This window comes from Phyllostomus hastatus, unplaced genomic scaffold (genome assembly GCF_019186645.2).
Source record: "Phyllostomus hastatus isolate PE091 unplaced genomic scaffold, TTU_PhHast_1.1 phas_contig_477, whole genome shotgun sequence".
NCBI classification, from domain to species: domain Eukaryota; kingdom Metazoa; phylum Chordata; class Mammalia; order Chiroptera; family Phyllostomidae; genus Phyllostomus; species Phyllostomus hastatus.
Window position 1 is genome coordinate 70387 of NW_025333889.1, and position 17178 is coordinate 87564.

At 66.6% G+C, this 17178-nt stretch overlaps 1 protein-coding gene across 2 annotated transcripts; it reads left to right on the forward strand.

Annotated features, from left to right (window-relative positions):
• The first annotated feature begins 1459 nt into the window (after nucleotides 1-1459).
• Nucleotides 1460-11312, forward strand: PDCD1 (programmed cell death 1). 2 transcript variants are annotated; one of them, XM_045845732.1, is made up of 5 exons: nucleotides 1460-1634; nucleotides 8126-8485; nucleotides 8818-8979; nucleotides 10109-10143; nucleotides 10398-11312. In XM_045845732.1, the coding sequence occupies exons 1-5, from the start codon at nucleotides 1559-1561 to the stop codon at nucleotides 10629-10631; spliced, it is 867 nt and encodes a 288-aa protein (XP_045701688.1). In that variant the 5' UTR covers nucleotides 1460-1558; the 3' UTR covers nucleotides 10632-11312. The 2 variants fall into 2 exon arrangements, with proteins under 2 accessions (XP_045701688.1, XP_045701689.1); XM_045845733.1 differs by having other exon boundaries at nucleotides 10401-11312.
• The last annotated feature ends 5866 nt before the right edge of the window (nucleotides 11313-17178 follow it).

Below are 17178 nucleotides of genomic sequence, written 5' to 3' on the forward strand. Positions count from 1 at the left end.
CCAGCTCCCTCACAAAGGCCTGGCGGGGCGGCCAGGACCACCCCACCCCCAACCTGAGCAAGCACTGGGGGGCCGTGAGAGGGCTGTGCCCAGGTCAGGCCGGGAGGTCAGGCCCTGCAGACCAAGCGGCCAGCAGGCTGCGGCAGTGGGAAGAGCTGGAAACGGGCTGCCCCAGCCCGGCCTGGGGTCTGCTGGAAGCCTGCGGCTGAGAGAAGCCGGCTAGGCCCTGGCGGCCCTTCCGCAGGGTGCCCGCCGCGAGGCCCGCAGAGGGAACCGCCGCGGAAGCACAAGGGCGGGAACAGGGATGAGGGTCTCAGGTGGGGCTGGGGAAACGCCCGACCCCGATGCAGGCCACGGGTCAGGCAGACCCTCTGCTGCCCCTCCACAGCGGGCCTGGCAGCCGGGGGAGGAGCCGGAGGGCCAGGCGAGCCCGTGGCCAGACCAGCCCCCACTGCCCACCCCCGGGGGCTGGCCGTGAGACGGGGAGAGTCCACCCTCGGGCCCCCTGCCGCTGCCCCACTGACCGGGGGGAGACGAGGGAGGAACCCTCGTGGGCGCCCCGTTCAGACGCTGGAGGTCTGCGAGGGCTGTGCGCCCCACCAGGCCGCCTCGTCCGCCTCGTCCTCCCGTCCCAGACGGACCCTCTCTGTGAGGAGAGGGAAGGGCGGGCGGGCGAGGGGCGAGGGATTCAGGGAGCAGGCAGCTCGAGAAAGGGCAGCCGTCCAGCAATTTTCCTCGCACCCTTCCATCCGCTGGCCAGCAGGTCTTTATCTGTGTCTGGGGCGTCAGGGTGACCAGGGCGTCCGGGGTGTCCGGGGCGGGAGGTCCCTAGGGCCCTGGAACACACTGGCTCAGACACCATCTTGGTCGGAAGTCTCTGCCCCTCCCGGGGCCCGAAGGCCGGATTGCTCTCGGGTCTCCTGGCCTCAGGGTGGGCCATGCCGCCGGTCCCGGGAGCGGCAGCTCTCTGCCTGTGTTAGTCGCCCAGCGGGGTGGGGGCCTCCTCGGGGGTCCGGCCGGGCGCTTGCCTGGGCCCCCAGCAGCAGCAGAGCTGGTGGGTCCAAACACCACGGCCATCGGGGCTGCGCAGAGGAGGCCGAGTGGTCCATGGGCATGGGGTCAAGTCCACCCTTCACTGCTGCCGGGGGGTCCTGGGCCGGGGGGCCTGCCTTCCCGTGGACCGGAGGATGGCTGGGGGGGGAGGAAAGAGCCACCCCTCCCTCCCATGGAAAGGGAAAGAGGCAGCCCCCAGATAAAGAGACAAACTTTTCCCTGGGATGGGGAGACCCCCGTGGTGGGAGGAGCGTGCGGGCAGGCCCTCCCCCGCCCGCCTGCCGCCCCATTTCTGTTTCTCCCTCCCTCTCCCCTCCATACCCTCCCCCCCCCCGCCCCCTCCCCGTCAGTCACTCTCCCCGCCGCTCTCCCCACCCACTCCACTCCCCGCCCAGGTGGAGGAGGAGGGAGACGGAGCGGGGCCTCGGGCAGTTTCCTCTCCGCCGCACTCCTGCCGCCTCAGAGGAGAAGAGGAGCTCGCGCCGCTGCTGCCGGCGCTCGGGGCATGGGGGCCCCGTGGACGCCCTGGCCGCTCCTCTGGTCAGTGCTGCAGCTGAGCTGGCAGTCAGGATGGCTTCTAGGTAGGTGGCCAGGACTGCGTGGCGAGGGTCAGGGCGGGGACAGCCTCAGGCCCTCGGTCCTGGCCGGGGCAGGGGCTGCGGCCGGGCTCCTGGCAGGCGCCGTGCGGCTGTGAGCCGGGAGGCTGTTCCCTGGGCTGCCCCAGTGGTGAGGCTCCGGAGCAGGCAGCAGTGCCCCAACGCCTCCTCTGTGTCCAGCGGGCAGCAAGCCGGGCCCTTCTCTGTAGGGTGACAGGGCTGGGCTGGCCAGAGCCCCAAACCTGGGCCCCGCTGCCCCAACTTGTGTTTTCCTGGGGTGGACTAGCCTCATGGGGGGCTGACTGGCACCTGAGGTGACGGGCGGTTTGGCCCCAAGACTTACTCCAGTCACCTCAAAAGCCACGGTGTGAACAAAGACCGCCCCCCAGCCCCCTCGGGCACCCGGGTGGGCCTCAGCTCCCTGGAGGAGATGCCCAGGCACGGACCCTGGGCACGGCTCACAGGACCCACGGCGGGTCCTGGCAAAGGGACCTGGCCCCGGGCCCACTGTGTGAGCCGTCGGGGAGACCTCAGGGCCAGCAGAGCTCAAGGCTGGGGTCGGCGGTCCCAGGGCTGTGACCCAAAGGAGCCTGGTGGGGAGCCTTGGGGGGGCCCAGATGTAGGAGAAGAGGGGGCGTGTGTCACCTGGGAGGAGGACCCCAGGTGACACACGTCTGGGGTAGCTGTGACCTGCCCCCCCAGCGTGGCCCAGTCCCTGCAGGACCCCCCCGAGCAGGGACAGAGGCGGAGATGCTTCCCCAGTCAGTCCCTCCAGTTTCAAGACACATTAGCCTGCCTGTGTCTTGGACAAGATCTGGAAACTCAGCGTGCCTCAGTTTCCCCCCGGTGGCCCGGGCTTCAGGGGCGGCCCCACTCAGCTCAGAGCAGGTGCTGCGGCGTCTGGGGCCCGTGGGACCCTCCTCTGGCTCTCGCCCCGGGCTCGGCTGTGGGCCTCGGGGACTTTCTACTCAATGACACCCTCTTTCCTTGCTAATTAATTCACTCCATCTACTGCTTTAGCCGTTCCCATGGAAACCCCCTCCTGCACACACGTTTTTCCTGCCTTCTATGGAACAGCCCCACCCAGGGGTGGGCCGCCCCTGCCCCCTGCCCCCTGCCAGCTAGGGGAGTGGACGGGCGTCAGGGGCCGTGCTGCTGAGCGCCGGCCGAGGTCGCCCGCCCTGCCGGGTCCCGGGGTCAGAGCGGGTCACTGACGGAACCTGTCCGGCACAGCCTGTGGCACGCTTCTTAAGTCAGATCGTGTTATTTATTTTTCATCTTACGATTTTGAAAAAAAACAAAACAAAACAAAGCACATAGAGTAGCGACAAAAACAGCAGTGAATGCCCTTCACCCAGAGTGGCTGGCGGACACCACTGGCCCGTGGCCCGCGTGTCCCAGGCGGCGGCGAGGAACACTGCAGACCGGCGGCTCCGCCGCAGGAGGTCACGTCCCCCGGCTGGGCAGCGGGTGCTGGGGTCCGGGTGCCGGCCACACAGCTGCCTCAGGGGCCCGAGGGAGGGTCAGCCCCGGCCTCTCCGGCTCCCGGTGGTGCCGTCCGTCCGCCTCCGGCCTGGGCCGGAGACCCTCGGCCGGTCTCTGCCTCTGTCTTCGCGTGGTCTGTCCTGCGTGTGTCTGTCCGGAAGCCCCCCTTCTTCTACGGACACAGCCCTGTTTGCAGGGCCACTCTCCGGGCCGCAGCGTGAACCATCAAACAGCTGCAACCACCTGTCCCCAGATGGGCCTCACCCAAGTGCTGGGTCCGCACTCAGCGTGCGAGCCCGGCGCACGGCCCACCCTGGCACGCCACTGCACGCGGGCCGGGCCGCGGGGCTGGCTGCCCTGTGGGTGCCGCAGCCACGCCCTCACCCCAGGACGGCAGCTCCCCCCGGCCTGAGCGCAGATGCCCCCCAGCCCAGCAGGGCCCGCGGGTGCGGGAGCCACAGTCCTCGGCTTCCTCGGACCAGGGCAGGCACCGCCTCCCTGCCTTGGCGGACCCTGGGGTCCCTTCTTTTAGAAACCCAAGTCTCAACCTTACCTTGCGTGTGGAACACCTCGGGACTGGGGGTAGTTTGGAGGAGCCGCACGGCGTTAGTTCCCGGCGCACAATGTAAGGACTCGATGTTTGTCCACGGCGTGAAGCCACGGCCCTGGGTAACAAACGCAGTTTCGGGTTTACTTTCTCGTCACGAGAGCCGTCAGGACTCACTCTCCTGGCTACTTGCAGATGTGCAGTGGGTGTGCCCCCGGCCCCGCGAGGGTCGGTCGGCCCCGGACCCCTGGCGCTCTGCTGCAGTCGAGTTACTAAAGGGATTTCCCTTTGTGGAGACATGAGTTAGGAGACAATTTTGAACTACCTGTGTGTACCAAGCCTGAACAAAAAATATCACATACTGCCAACTCCGATTCAGGTGTCTAACTGTCGGAGCTGGGACGCACCCTGTGGCCTCGGGTTGGAATGGGATTGGGACTTGAACTCGTGACTTCGAGCCAACCCTCCCAGCAGCCACACCTGCCGGGGCACTGTGGCTGCCCGGGCCACTTTGGGTCACAGTGCTCTTCCTGTCCAGCCACGCCCGACTGCCGGGAAATCTTTAAAGTCCTCTCCTGCGTCCTTTCCTTTTCTCGCAGCCGCCGCCTGGAGCGCTCTCACTGAGTCACGCCCGGTACCAGGTCATAGTTTCCTAACTAGTCTCAAGGTTTCCAGAGGCACAGAGGCGTCAGAGGCTGCACACGTGGCCGAGAAAGGGAGTCCCGGCAAGCGCTCGGCCTTGCAGTGTGGGCAGCCTGGACGCGGGCCGCACACGGGACTCCCACCCGTGTCACGGCTCCTCCGGCGTGTAAGGAGAGGTCTGAGGCCCACATGTGGATGTGACATCTCCTATGCATTATGTGTTAGTGAATTCGAGGCTGCGTGGTTTTAAGTTCTATGAGAAGTGGAAGGAAAAGAACTGGATGTGCAGGCCAGGGGCGCCCACCTCAACCGTCTGTGAGCTCTGGCCCAAAGCTTCTGAGAAGAGACGACATTTCACTAAGTAACGACACCTCCCCTTGGCGTCCGGGGACCGGGAGCTGAAGTGCCAGACGCCCGGGGCCCTCGAATCACAGGACCACGCGGCGCTGGCGCGGAGCACCAGCCGTGCGCCCACCACCACCTGCTCCACGTGGGTCCAGCACGTGCTCAGCACCTGGCGAGTTTAAGTTTTGCGTTTTGGAATTTTCTGGGATTTTTGATTCTTTCGCGTACTTTGACCAGAGATGGGTCAAGTCCATGGACGCAGAGAGCTCAGAGTGACGGGGCGTAGCTGCCCTGCTGCCGGGACATCGCCAGGACTTACTCATCCCCGACCCGGCAGCCCCTGCCTTTGGGCCCCTCCCCCATGCGCCCCCACCGGTGGCCACGGGAACAAGTGGTGCCCTCTGCATCCACGGGCTCGCTCTCTGTTTTGTCCTGTTGTCGTTGCTTCAGACTCCACACCTAAGCGAGGCTATACGGTATTTCCTTTTCTCTGTCTGACTGATTCCACTCAGCGTAATGCCCTCCAGGTCTGTCCAGGCTGGCGAAAACAGCGAGATGTTGTTGGTTTTTGCTGCTGAGTGACGTTCCCTTGCGTACGTGCTCACTGCTCCAGCCACTCGCCTGCTGACGGGCACTCAGGCTGCTTCCACGTCCCGGCTGCTGCAGAGGAGGCGGCAGGGAACGTGGGCACGCACTTGTCTTTTCCGTTAGCGTTTTTCCTCCAGATGCACACCCAGAGGTGGAGCTGCTGGAGCCCACGGCAGTGCCACTTCCAGTGTCAGGAGGAAGCCTCGCCCTGCTCCCGCGGCGGCTGCGGCAGGCGGCACTCCCACCCACAGCGCACGAGGGTCCCTCTCCCACGTCCTCGCCAGCACTTTTGCTTGTCGATTTCCTGACGGTGGCCACTCCGGCAGGTGTGAGGTGTATCTCATGTGGTTTTAATTTGCATCTCTCTGATGACAGGCGACATTGAGCATCTTTTCCTGCGTCTGTGGGCCCTCTGTACGTCCTCCTTGGAAAAATGCCTACTCAGGGGCTTTGCCCCTTTTGTAATCAGGTTGCTTTGTTTTCCTTTGGAGTTATACGGGTTCTTTATAAGCTTCATACAGTAACCCCTTATCGGATGATGTGACTTAACAAGCACTTTCTCCCATTCCCTGGGCCCTTTTCGTTCTGCTGACAGTGTCTTTGCTGCGCGGAAGCTCTGTAGTTTGCTGCGGTCCCACTTGCCTACCTTTGCTCTGTGGCCAGCCCTGGCCTTCCGGGAGGGCCCCAGCCGTGTGCAGGCTGTGTCTGATGTTTGGTTGTGGAAGGTCACAGACGTGGGGGTCCTTCTTGGGGCCCCACCGTGGGGTCATTCTCTCTGGGCTCCGTTTCCCCTTGTGATGAGTAGGAGACTGGGGCGGCGGGGGGGGCAGGTGCACAGGGAGAGACCCACCTCCTCCAGTCCTGGCTCCATGAGAGAGGTCACCAAGAGCCAACAGACAAGCGACTCAGCCGGTCGCAAATGCAGGCTGGAGTGGGGTGGATGAGCTCCCACACTGGAGAGAGCAGGGTCCCCCCTCCGCGTGGTGGGGGGGAGGGAGGGGGGGGCTGTCAGCGGGGCCCACCCTGGGGCTCCGTTGAAGGGGCCTATGCAGGAAGGGGGAGCGTCGGGCACTGTGTGGCCCCCTGGGGAGCTTCTTGGGCAGCCCCGGCCACGGGAGGGGCGCCGCTCGGGGGGGACCCCGGCGGGCGGGACGCGGGTGGAGGCGTGGACCTGGGGAAGAGGCGGGGGGCGACCTGCGGCGGTGCCGTCCAGAACAGGCCTTCCCGGGGCGTTTGCGAGGAGGGCGCCGGTGGGCACCCTGTGGGCGGGGGGGCCCGAGGGACCGCTGCCCCACGCTCTGTTGCTGCGCTGTCACCGCACGACGGTGCCGAGCCTTCGTCTGCCTCAGACTGCCACTCGCACGACCCTTCCTCCGTCAGGGCTCAGGTGCTTCCAGAGTGAGTGTGTGGGGACGCCGGGGTTAGTGCCGCCGAGGGGGCGCCCAGCATTCTGGACGTCTGGGCACACGGTCGTGGAGGAGAGGGGGGCCGGCTGTGCCCAGCCCTGCCTGTGTCACCCCCAGGGGAGCCCACCTGTCGCGGGTGCCCCCTCTGGGCCCCCCGGCCTCCAGGACACCGTAGCCCCTCCCAGCACCGCCCCAAGGGGACGCGCCCTCTGCACGTGCCCGGGGCCATGCGTGAGGACTCTTGGCTGTGGCTCAGGTCCAGCTGGCACTGGACGGGGTCCATGGGACGCACCTGCAGCCGCAGGACCGGCCACGTGCCAGCCCTGACTGTGTGCCAGTGGCCAGAAGAGGGGCCGGGGGAGGGGACGCCGCAGGAGGTGCAGGCTGGCTGGGCCCTGGCCTCTCCAAGCCAGTGTCCTCAGTGTGGACAGCCACAGAAATGCGAGGGCACCAGGAACACGGCGGACCCGTCAGGTGTCGCCGCCCCAAGGCCCACCTGCCCTCTCCAAATGTCTGTAGTTCTGTCCGGTGTGAGGCCCTCCGTGGGGAGGGGCGGGGGGACCCTGGTCACGCGTGTCCGATGTGGCTCCGACCGGACGGGCACTGGGTCTCAACCCCGCGCTGCTCTCCTCGGGGCCACCGCAGGCCCGCCGGGCAGCCGCGCACAGGCCGGGGCAGCCGGCCCGGGGTGCCGTCCAGTGTGGGGGCCACGCCCAGCCGACACTCCGCAGCAGGGCAAGCACACGTGTGAACACGCGTGCGCACGTTTGTGCGGGAGGGAGAGTGTGACAGAGCATGTGCGAGCATTCCCGGGTCAGAGAGCCCGTGTGGGCGTCCCCAGGCCCCCTGCACACCCTTGTCTGGGTCCACCTCAGGGGTCATGGCCCAGACGGCCTCTGAACTCCAGTCCCCACAGCCTCAGCAGCAGACGTGCCGAGGCAAGCGGCGCCCACGTGGGGGTCCCAGCTCTGAGCTTGTCCTGAAATGCAGGCAAAGGCTGGCTTCTGGCCCACCGTGGCTGGGCTCTCCGTGGGAGCCCCCACTGTCCCAGCCCAGTGCCCGGTTCCCTGCCTCGTCCACCAGCAGAGTGCAGACAGGCCAGGGACCTGGGGTGCAGAACTGGGGGCCTGCAGTCACTGAGCGGGGTGAAGGCCCGACAACCACCTCTCGGGGGCCTAGTGTCAGAGCCAGAGGCAGCCCGGCTCTGGGTCCCGGGCAATCAATCGACAAACCAGATCCCACTGCAGTGTCGCCCGGTGGTGGGACTGAGCACCCCGTCCCCAGGGGTGTGCAAGGAGAAGCCGCAAGGCTCCGTGGCAGAGGCTCTGCACAGGGGACTCCCGTGTGGGCTGGGCTTTCCAGAACCTTCCTGCCCGACGGGATGTGGGGAAGCGGGAGGGGGTCTCGGTGGGCTGCTGCGTGCCCCCTCCTCAAGGCCCTCTGGCTCTCTCCCCATGCCCCAGAAACCCCCGACAGGCCCTGGAACCCCCTCACCTTCAGCCCGCCCCAGCTCACCGTGGCCGAAGGGGAGACCGCCACCTTCACCTGCAGCTTCTCCAACACATCTAAGCACTTTGTGCTCAACTGGTACCGGGTGAGCCCCAGCAACCAGACGGTCAAGCTGGCCGCCTTCCCCAAGGACAGCAGCCAGGTCCAGCAGGACCCGCGCTTCCAAGTGACGTGGCTGCCCAATGGGCGGGACTTCGAAATGAGTGTCCTCGCCGCACAGCGCAATGACAGCGGCACCTACTTCTGTGGCGTCATCTACCTGCCCCCCGAGATGCAGATCTACGAGAGCCCCCACGCAGAGCTCACGGTGACAGGTGCCGGGGCCAGGCTGAGGGCTGGGCGGGGCGGGACCCGGGAGGCCTGCGAGGCCCAGTGGCAGGGACTCTCCAAGTCCCACCCCCGGACTCCGTCCCACACCCAGGACCACGGTGACTGATGGCTGAGGGCCTCTGTGCTTAGAAGCACCCCAGACCCGCTTCTCCTGCGGGAGGGGTGGGGGCAGGGCCTCTCAGGGTCTTGCAGGCCTGGGTGAGGCTGGTCCACGCAGTGTAGGGCTGTGTCTCCTGAGGACTTGAGGAGGGCAGGGCAGGACCCTAGGCCCTGCTTTGTGTCCCCACCCCTGAGCCTCTGCTCTCTGTGTCTCCAGAGCGAACCCTGGAACCACCCACGGAGACCCCCAGCCCCCCAGCCAGGCCCGCAGGCCAGCTACAGGGCCTGGTCATCGGGGTCACCAGCGTCCTGGTGGGCATCCTGCTGCTGCTGCTGCTGACCTGGGTCCTGACCACCACCTTCCCCAGGGCCACTCGAGGTAACGCCCCAGCCCGGCGGAGCCCGGGGCACTGCCCGAGGCCGCGCCCACCAACCCCGCCTCACAGCCCTCCACTGCAAGCACCCCAGGGAGCAGGCGGGCTGGTCCCGTCAGGGCCTGGGGTCCCCTCAGAGACCCCAGCCATGGTCCCTCCCCCCAGCCTGCGCTCAGGAGGAGTCTTCAGGGAAGGCCACTCTCACAGTCACACAAGCAGGCAGAGTCCCCTGGGCTGAGCCACCCCCAAACCTCAGCTGCAGAACACGGGGATGGTGCTTCTAACAGCCGCTGGGCCTGGCGGTTACAGCCACAGCCACCTCTGACCACCAGGAGGAAGGCTGTGGGTGCGCGGCCCTCCCACATACCTTGACAGTGTGGTCCCAGGCAGCTGGTCCCCCCTGAGCCACTCTGACGGTGGGGGGACACCCCTGGGGCTGAAGAAAGGGACACCGCCTACAGGGGCCCAGTCAGGGCGAGGTCAGCCCCGCCACAGAGGCGCCGGTCAAGCGCTCCTGGACAAGCATCTAGGGGTCACGTAGGCAGCAGGAGGCCCCACAGTGACCTGGACAAAGGAAGCCACAGGCCTCAGCACTCTCCCCCTGAGCGGCTGGGGGCAGCCCCCACGCGAACCGGCCAGGCCAGGCCCGATGGGGTTCACTTCTCCGGGGATCACACTTTCCTCCTGCAGAGATTTTGAGATGCTTTGCATGCCCCGGTGCCGGTCGAGACGGAGTCGCACGTGGTACTCCTGTGCGGCACCCGTCCCGGAGACGCTGCCCCAGCCTCGCTGATTCCGTGTCTGCTGTGTGCTCTGTGGCGCCAGCCAGGGACCTGGGGGGGGGGTCGGTCCCCGACCGCGGGCACCAGGCTGGGCAGGCTCGCAGCCAGGGACACCAGTGGGAGCACCGGGCCTGGGAGCCGGCAGCGCTCCGCGGCTACGGACCCAGACGGCCCCGCTGCGGAGAGGACCCTGGCAGGGGAGCAGGCGCTCAGGGGGTCCCACGGACAGTGGGGGCAAGCAGGGCCCTTCCCATGGCCAGAGGCCTCCCAGCCCCCTGCGCGACTCCCCGATGAGACCCCCGCCGGGCCTCCCCCGGCAGGGCCTCAGGGGCTCCCCCGTGTTTCTCTGCAGGGCCCTGCGCCTGCTGCCGTGAGGACCCGCCTCTGGTGAGTTTCCCTCCTCTGCTGGCCGCTGGCCGTGGCGCCGGGGACACTGCAGGGAAGGGTGAGGGGACAGGAAGCTCTGCCCCACGGTGCGCAGCCTCGGGAGTGGCCACACCCGTCCGCAACCATGTGCTTTCTTTGCGCGCGGAGGCCAGGTCCCGGGACCAGCCGTGGGGCTCGGGCCCTGCCCCGGAGTGTGCGTCCGTGTGCGCGCCGGCCGCTCGGGCAGTGCTGACCCTTCCTCCCTCTCTCCTAAGAAGGAAGGCGCCTCCCCGGGGCCCGTGTTCTCCGTGGACTACGAGGAGCTGGACTTCCAGTGGCAGGAGAAGACCCCGGAAACCTTTGCCCCTTCTGTCCCCCAAGAGACGGAGTACGCCATCATTGTCTTCCCTGGCCAACCGGGCTCCCCGGCCCGCAGGGCCTCAGCCGACAGCCCGCAGGGGCCCTGGCCTCCGAGACTTGAGGACGGACGCTGCTCCTGGCCCCTCTGATAGCCCCCGCCAGCCCCTGGCCTTCAGACCCAGTGACAGCGAGTGGAGTGGCCCCCAGCCCGGAGGAGCACACAGCCGTGGGGGCCTCCCGTGGACACGGGGCCATGCACCGAGCCAGCCCTGCCCGGCTCTGCTCTTGGTCCCCAGGGACCTGGACAAGGACAGGAGCCGCACCAGGGCTCCCGGCGCAGACCCCACTGAGCTGGCCCGGCCACGGTCCTGACTGCTGCTCTGCATCTCCTGCGCACGGGGACCTCGGGAGTCGCCGCGACCCTGCTGCTCCTCGGGGAGCCTGGTGCCTGGGCACGGGGTGCCGCCGGGTGCTGGTTGGAGACTCGGTCTGGGGTGGCAGGTGAGGAGCCCCCACGGCAAGGAGCCCAGCACACAGCTCAAGGGGCCCACAGGGCCATGCGCGAGCCTGTCGCCTCCCAGGCCTGGGCGAGAGAGCTCCTGGCCACGGTGCTCGGGCAGCGCCCTGGAGTGGCCTCCTCCCTGGCGCCCCTTCACGGTGCTATTTAAAGACACCTTGGAGGCTCCTGCCCAAGGGGCTGGGTGGGCGCCCCCCAGCCAGCCTGCTGCGCTCTGCCCGCCGCACACACAGCACGGGCTGCCGGTGTGGGGCTCAGAGGCTCGCACTTGAGAGGCCCTTTCCCTTCTATTATATTATAATTAAATGACGGTGGGAGCTCAAAGAAAGCCCCGGCTCTGTCCCCATCTCAAGGGCACGGGGAAAGGGGAGGGGCCCTGCTGCTGCCGGGCAGGGAGAGGGCTCTGGCCCCCTCGGCCGCCATTCCGGAAACACACAGGCCCCCTGAGGCCCCTCATCTCTGCTCCCCTCAGACTCACACCCTCAGCCTCTGATGTCGGGGGACTTTGGGCACCACTCCCCAGAGCCCTTTCCTGGACCCCCACCACTCAGTCCCATGGCCCCCAGGCCCCAGACCGCCTCTGCCTGGTGCAGGGGCCTGAACCACTGTACCTACACCCGCCCTGCTACAGCCCCTGGGGGTCCCCCACACCTTGGGGTCCCTCCCGGCCAGGTCCTCTGCCCCGGGCTGGGGCCAGACCAGGCGGTGGGTGGGCTGCTCCAGGCCACCAGCAAGCAGGTCCAGGGCGCAGCAGTAAAGAGAACACCTGGTCCGTCTTCCAGAGCTGAGAGGCCAGACCACATGGGGTCCCTGCCCGCAAGGAGAGATGCCCCCAACCTGCCCCCTCCTGGGGAGCCCTGTCTGGGGCCCCCCAGCTCCCCAGCACTCTGAGCTCACAGCCCGTGCCTGCAGCCGGGGTCCTGTCCTGGCCGGTGGGTGGAGGGGGGTGCGCAGGGGGAGGGAAGCCGCCTGTCCAGGAAGAGGCAAGGAGCCGGACAAGGCTGGAGTCACAGGGAGCCTCTCCTGGGCAGTCTGCAGAGACAGGGGAGCCCGCAGAACCCAGCAGGCTCTGGGGGAAACACTGTGGCAGCGGGAAAGCCCAGGCGGGGAGCAGATGGAGCATCACATCCCGAAACAGAGGGCCGGCGCACATCCAACGCTGACTGGTCAGCGGAGGACGCGGCGGAGACCGCTCTGTGCACCGCGGGCCGGAGAGGGCCGGTGCCCAGGCGTGAGCGTCACGAGAAGCGTGCGAGCCCTCGGCGGGCGCGGTGCCCGGCTGACAGTGATGCGCGCCGGCACCATCGAGGCAGCAGCTCTCCCGGGGTTGGTTTATAGACCTGCAGGGCGCCCACAAAAACCGCACACCCGACCTGTCAGGTTCACGCGGAGACACGAGCGAGGAGGCCAGGAGGGGACAGTGAGGACCACCCCCCCCCCCGACCCCGGTCGGACCCGGGCTCACCGGGACCGAAGCCATGGAAGGGGCTCGTGTTGAGGCAGGACCGACCCGGCCGGGCGGGAGGCAGACTCTGGACGAGTGGCATGGGGCCCACCCTGCTGCCCGGAGAAGCAGCCAGGCACACGCGCCTCAGGGTGCGCGCCTGGAGGATCCGCCCGAGCAGCAGGGACACCGCGTGGAAAAGAAACCCCGGGAGACGGAGGGACAGGCCGTGAGCCGTGCCGCACGCCGGTCAGGAACCCAGGCCCCGGGGGGGGGGGGTAGAGAAGACGGAGCCCACAGGCACGGCAGGGCCGCCCCAGGCCGGCAGGCGGGTGTGTGTGTGGGCAGCTCCGGGCCCGCGGAGATGCGGGGAGGGCAGCTCCGGGCGTGGAGGGAAGGTGGGCAGGAGGTGTGACTGCACAGCCCAAGCACACGTGCCCACACACCCACACACACACAGGCACGCATCACACACACATGTGCATGCACAGGCGCTCCCGTGAGCACACACACACACACGTAAACTGTGTGTGTGTGTGCACTATCGCTCATTCCTCAGACAACAAAGGCCTGTTCAGCTTTACTCACAGCAACAAACGTGCAGGTCGCACTGCCGTGGGCTGCTGAGAGCACAGCTCCCCACGCCGCTGGCGCTGGGGCCCTCACACGTCGGCATCGCGGCAAAAGCACCAGACTGGGGGAGCACCAGTGTCATCTAGCAGTTAGGGACCCATGGACCCCACCTGGGGTTCCACCTGGAACACCATCCCCACCCCGCAACTGGCAAAAATGGGAGCCTCAGTCTGGGTGCCGGTGCTGGGTCTGGGGTCGCCGAGGACTGTGTTGGGGGCGGGGACGCAGCAGGGCCAGCGGGGGCCTGGCGGGCAGCGGGGTTCTGGCTCGAGGGCCCGCCACGGAGCCAGTCTGGGGCGGGGCGTGTGCCGAGAGAGGACGCACGGCCCAGAGGCGAGGAGCCGAGCTGGGCCCCGTCAGAAGACAAGAGAGAGGGTCTGAGCGTCAAAACTGCCGGAAGAAAACGGCAGGTCTAATTGACTAAAGGGCGTGAGATCACACCCCGGCAAAGAGACGGCAGCACACGCAGGGGAGGGAGGAAGCGGTGGCCCCTCGCCGTCCTGCCGGCGCTGGCGGCCGCAGATAAGAAGTGGAAGCGGACACCGTCAGCACTTTGCATGTCGCCTTCCCGGAACGCGCCCGCCGCCCGCCGCCACTCACTTTTTCCGTTCCCCGGCCCTGCCCCAGCTGCCTGTGTCAGGCCCGGCTGGGGCGTCTCGCCCACCCCCGGCCCACGCGCCCCGGCGGGTCTGTCCCTGCGCCGCCCCAGGGCTGCGCTTCCTGAACGAGGAGGCCCGAGGGCCCTGGCAGGCGGGGGTCCGGAGCCCGGCGCAGTGGCAGAGCCCACCCGCAGCCTAGGCCCCGCCGGGCGGGCTCTGGTCTCCCGCGGCTGCTCTGCCCCGGGGGACACGCCCACTGCCAACGTGGCTCGGGAGCCGCAGGCCTCGGGGGACAGGAAGGACGGGAAGTTTGAGGTTGAGGTTAGGAAGTTTGAGGGGGGCCCTGGCCAAGGGCTCCTGGCGAGAGGAAGGCCGGGGCCTCAAAGGGGACCGCCCTGAAGGCCACGGAGGCAGGGTTGGGGCCAGTGCTTGGGTCCTGGGGCCTCAGCCCGAGCCGGTCAGCTGTCCAGTGTGGATGTGTCGTTCACGTGTGGGGAGGGTCCCCAGTTGTGGGGACTTGAGAGTGGGGGGGGCGGTCCTCCCGAGGGTGGTCAGGGCAGCGTGGCCAGTAACACGGGAGCCTCCTGACTGGGGCTCCATCAAGCCCTTCCTGGGGGTCCTGTGCCCTCTGACCCCAGCCACGCGGCCCTGCCTGCCTGTGGAGCCTGTGTGTGGCTCCCGAGCCCACTGACTCTATGTGGACAGGAGTGTGGCGCCCCCCTGTCCTCGGCTCCCACGGTGTGGGGCACCCCAAACTTGCCACATGTCAGGGCGCCTCCGAGAGCCACTCAGTGGAGGAAGCGTGGCCGAGGTGTGGGGCCTCCCGGCAGGAGGAGAGTCTGGGCGGAGGCGGCCACTTTTCCGGGCACATGGCCCTGAAGCCTCATGTCCATCCTGGAGGGGCCACTCCCCTCCCCCCCGGGAGCCCTTCCCAGCCCCCCCCCTTTGGCTTCCTCCAAACTGGGGGTCCTGGGCTGGCCCAGACCCCCAAGACTCAGCTCTTGTTGGTCTTCGTCCCGAATAGAGCCAGCCTGGGGGGTGGCCTCGGGGGCAGGAGCTGCCTGGGGGTTCAGGTGTTGGGGACCCCTGCCCTGGGCACAAATTCATGGCTGTTTTCAAGTTTTTGTCTCAGTCTAAATTCCAAGAACAAATCATGATACGGGATATTGTTCAACCGTTAAAATACTTAACGTTCAGCGTCCGTACACCAGTGCACGACACCCCCGTGTCCCAGGAGGGGTGAGAGGACCGAGGGACGGGTCTGGCCACCCCGAGAAGGCAGTGCTGTGTGTCGCCGGCCGGGCAGGCCGGGCCCCGGACGAGGTGCAGACTGGGGAGGCCTGAGTGTCGGCCTGCAGTTCGCAGGGGACAGGTGTGTGGACAGGACGTGGGCCTGGGAGAGGGGTCTGTGTCCCCCAGAGCTCGCCAGGGGGCAGAAGCGACAGGACACGTGCACAGAGACTCGCTCGAGGGACTGGCCGCTGGAGACGCAGGGAGGAGCGGAGGCCGCAGCTCCTCCCTCTTCCTCGGGGCCCCCGTGTCTTCCCCTGCCTCTCACCGGCTTGGACGGGGCCCACCACGTCACGGAGCGTCGCCTGCTTTGCTCAGAGTCTGCTGATTTAAATGTTAATCTCATCTTAGGGAAAAAAACTTCACAGAAAAATCTAGACTAGCATTTGACCAAATATGTGGGCACTGTGACCTAGCCGAGGTGACACATAAAATTAACCCCCACGGCATCGACAGGCCGAGGTGAGTGTGGACGACGAGGGTGAAACCCAGGCTACCATGCACCCCCAAATCCTCGGGCTCGTGGGGGCAGCCGGGCCTCCAACAGGCGGGGCAGGACCCTGGGGCTCCCTCCAGGGCCTGGAGCCCAGCCACGGGGCCGCTACCTGGGCCTCGGACTAAAGGGCCCAGTGCCTCGGTCCCTTCCAAGTTCTGGCAGTTACAGGCAGAGCCTCTACAGATGCCCACGGGCGGGTGTCCGTGTGCACAGGCATCGTTAGCTCCTGGGGGAAACACTAAGGAGCACAAGGCTGGGTCATAGGTTAAGGGCAAGTTCAGCGTTGTAAGAAGCCACCAAACCACCTCCCACGGGCACCGCGGGTCCTGCGGCTCCAGGTCCTCCCAGCTCCTGGGGTCGGCTCTCCGGACGCTGGCCGTCCTGGGCGTGGGCGGCCTCTCCCCGTGGCTTTACTTTGCCTTTCCCTGACGACACGTGGTGTGCAGCATCTTTCCCTGTACCTTCCTGCCATGGTACGCACGTTGTGTTTAAAACTCAACACTCCGAAGGCAAGCAACCCAGCTGAACATTAGGCAAGACCCAGGCAGACACCTCGCCCAAGACGGCGCGCGGAGGGTGCGGCCCTGGGGGGGACAGTCCGGGAATGCCTCACAAAGCGAAACTACCAGATGCGAGCTTTGCGATACTTTTCTCCCATCTGCGGCTTGTTTTTCTAATCCTCCCGAGGTGTCATGTCAACTTCTCTCATCAGATTTTCCTCTCACGGACGGTGCTGTCGGTGCTGTATGAGTGTTCTTTTTGAAGTTTATTTCTTTTTTTATGAATCCTCACCCGAGGATGTGTTGTTCATTGATGAGAGAAAGGGAGAGAGCGAGAGCAAGACATCGATGTGAGAAACATCGATCCGTTGAGTCGAACCCAGAAACTTGGTGCTTGGTGTGACACGCTGACCACCGAGCCACCCGCCGGGGCTGACCTTTCTGTCCTAAAGCGCCCGGTTCCCCGGCTCTTTGACGGCCTCCCCTCCCCGGAGGGGGAGCCGCTCCTGAGCCAGCCCCGCCCCAGCGTCAGCCGCCCCCCGGTAGGGACACCGGCACGGCCGCCCCGCCCACCCCGTGGGTGGCAGAGTTCACTGGCAGGTGTGCGGGCTCTGCATCACAGACTCGCCTTCCTTCATGGGGTTCTCAGGACTTTCTCTTTCATCTTGTGCCACTTCTCGTAAGTCACATGTTCCCCAAAATTGTCCATTTCACCTAAATGTTCAAGTTCATGGGTGGGAGTTGCCCCTCGAAGTCTGCGAGGGTCTGGGGGCCTGGGTGTCCCTCCTCACTGCTGGCCTTGGGAGCTGTGTTTGCTTTGGTCACTTTGAGATCAGCCTCATCGGGGGTATTGATGTCACTGCTTCCCAAGCCCAGCTCTGGCCTGCATCCCCTCCCGTGGGGACTGGCCTGCCCCGCCGGCTCCGCTCCGGTCTTCCTTCTGCTTCCTCCGGGCCCAGCTTGCTGCCCGTGCCCCGCGAGAGCAGCGGCTGGCCCCCCGCCTCTGACCGCAGGCGGGCGTCCCCCTGGGCTCCCGGCTTCAGCGTCGGCCCCCACACCGTGCACAGCGTTCGCGCGGGTAATTTCGGAATCTTTTCCACTTCCCACTCACTATGGCTTCTCTGAACCGTGAGTTATTTAGAACAGTGTCTCTGAGTTCTCGAACACATGAGGATGTTTAGTTATCCTTTGTGTTTTCTCCTGGCTCCACGTCGCTG

Coding starts and splice junctions, on each gene's coding strand:
- PDCD1 (XM_045845732.1), top strand. CDS start 1,559: ATGGGGGCCCCGTGGACGCCCTGGCCGCTCCTCTGGTCAGTGCTGCAG. Junction 1,635..8,125: donor GCAGTCAGGATGGCTTCTAG/GTAGGTGGCCAG, acceptor CCCATGCCCCAG/AAACCCCCGACAGGCCCTGG. Junction 10,144..10,397: donor GCCGTGAGGACCCGCCTCTG/GTGAGTTTCCCT, acceptor CTCTCTCCTAAG/AAGGAAGGCGCCTCCCCGGG.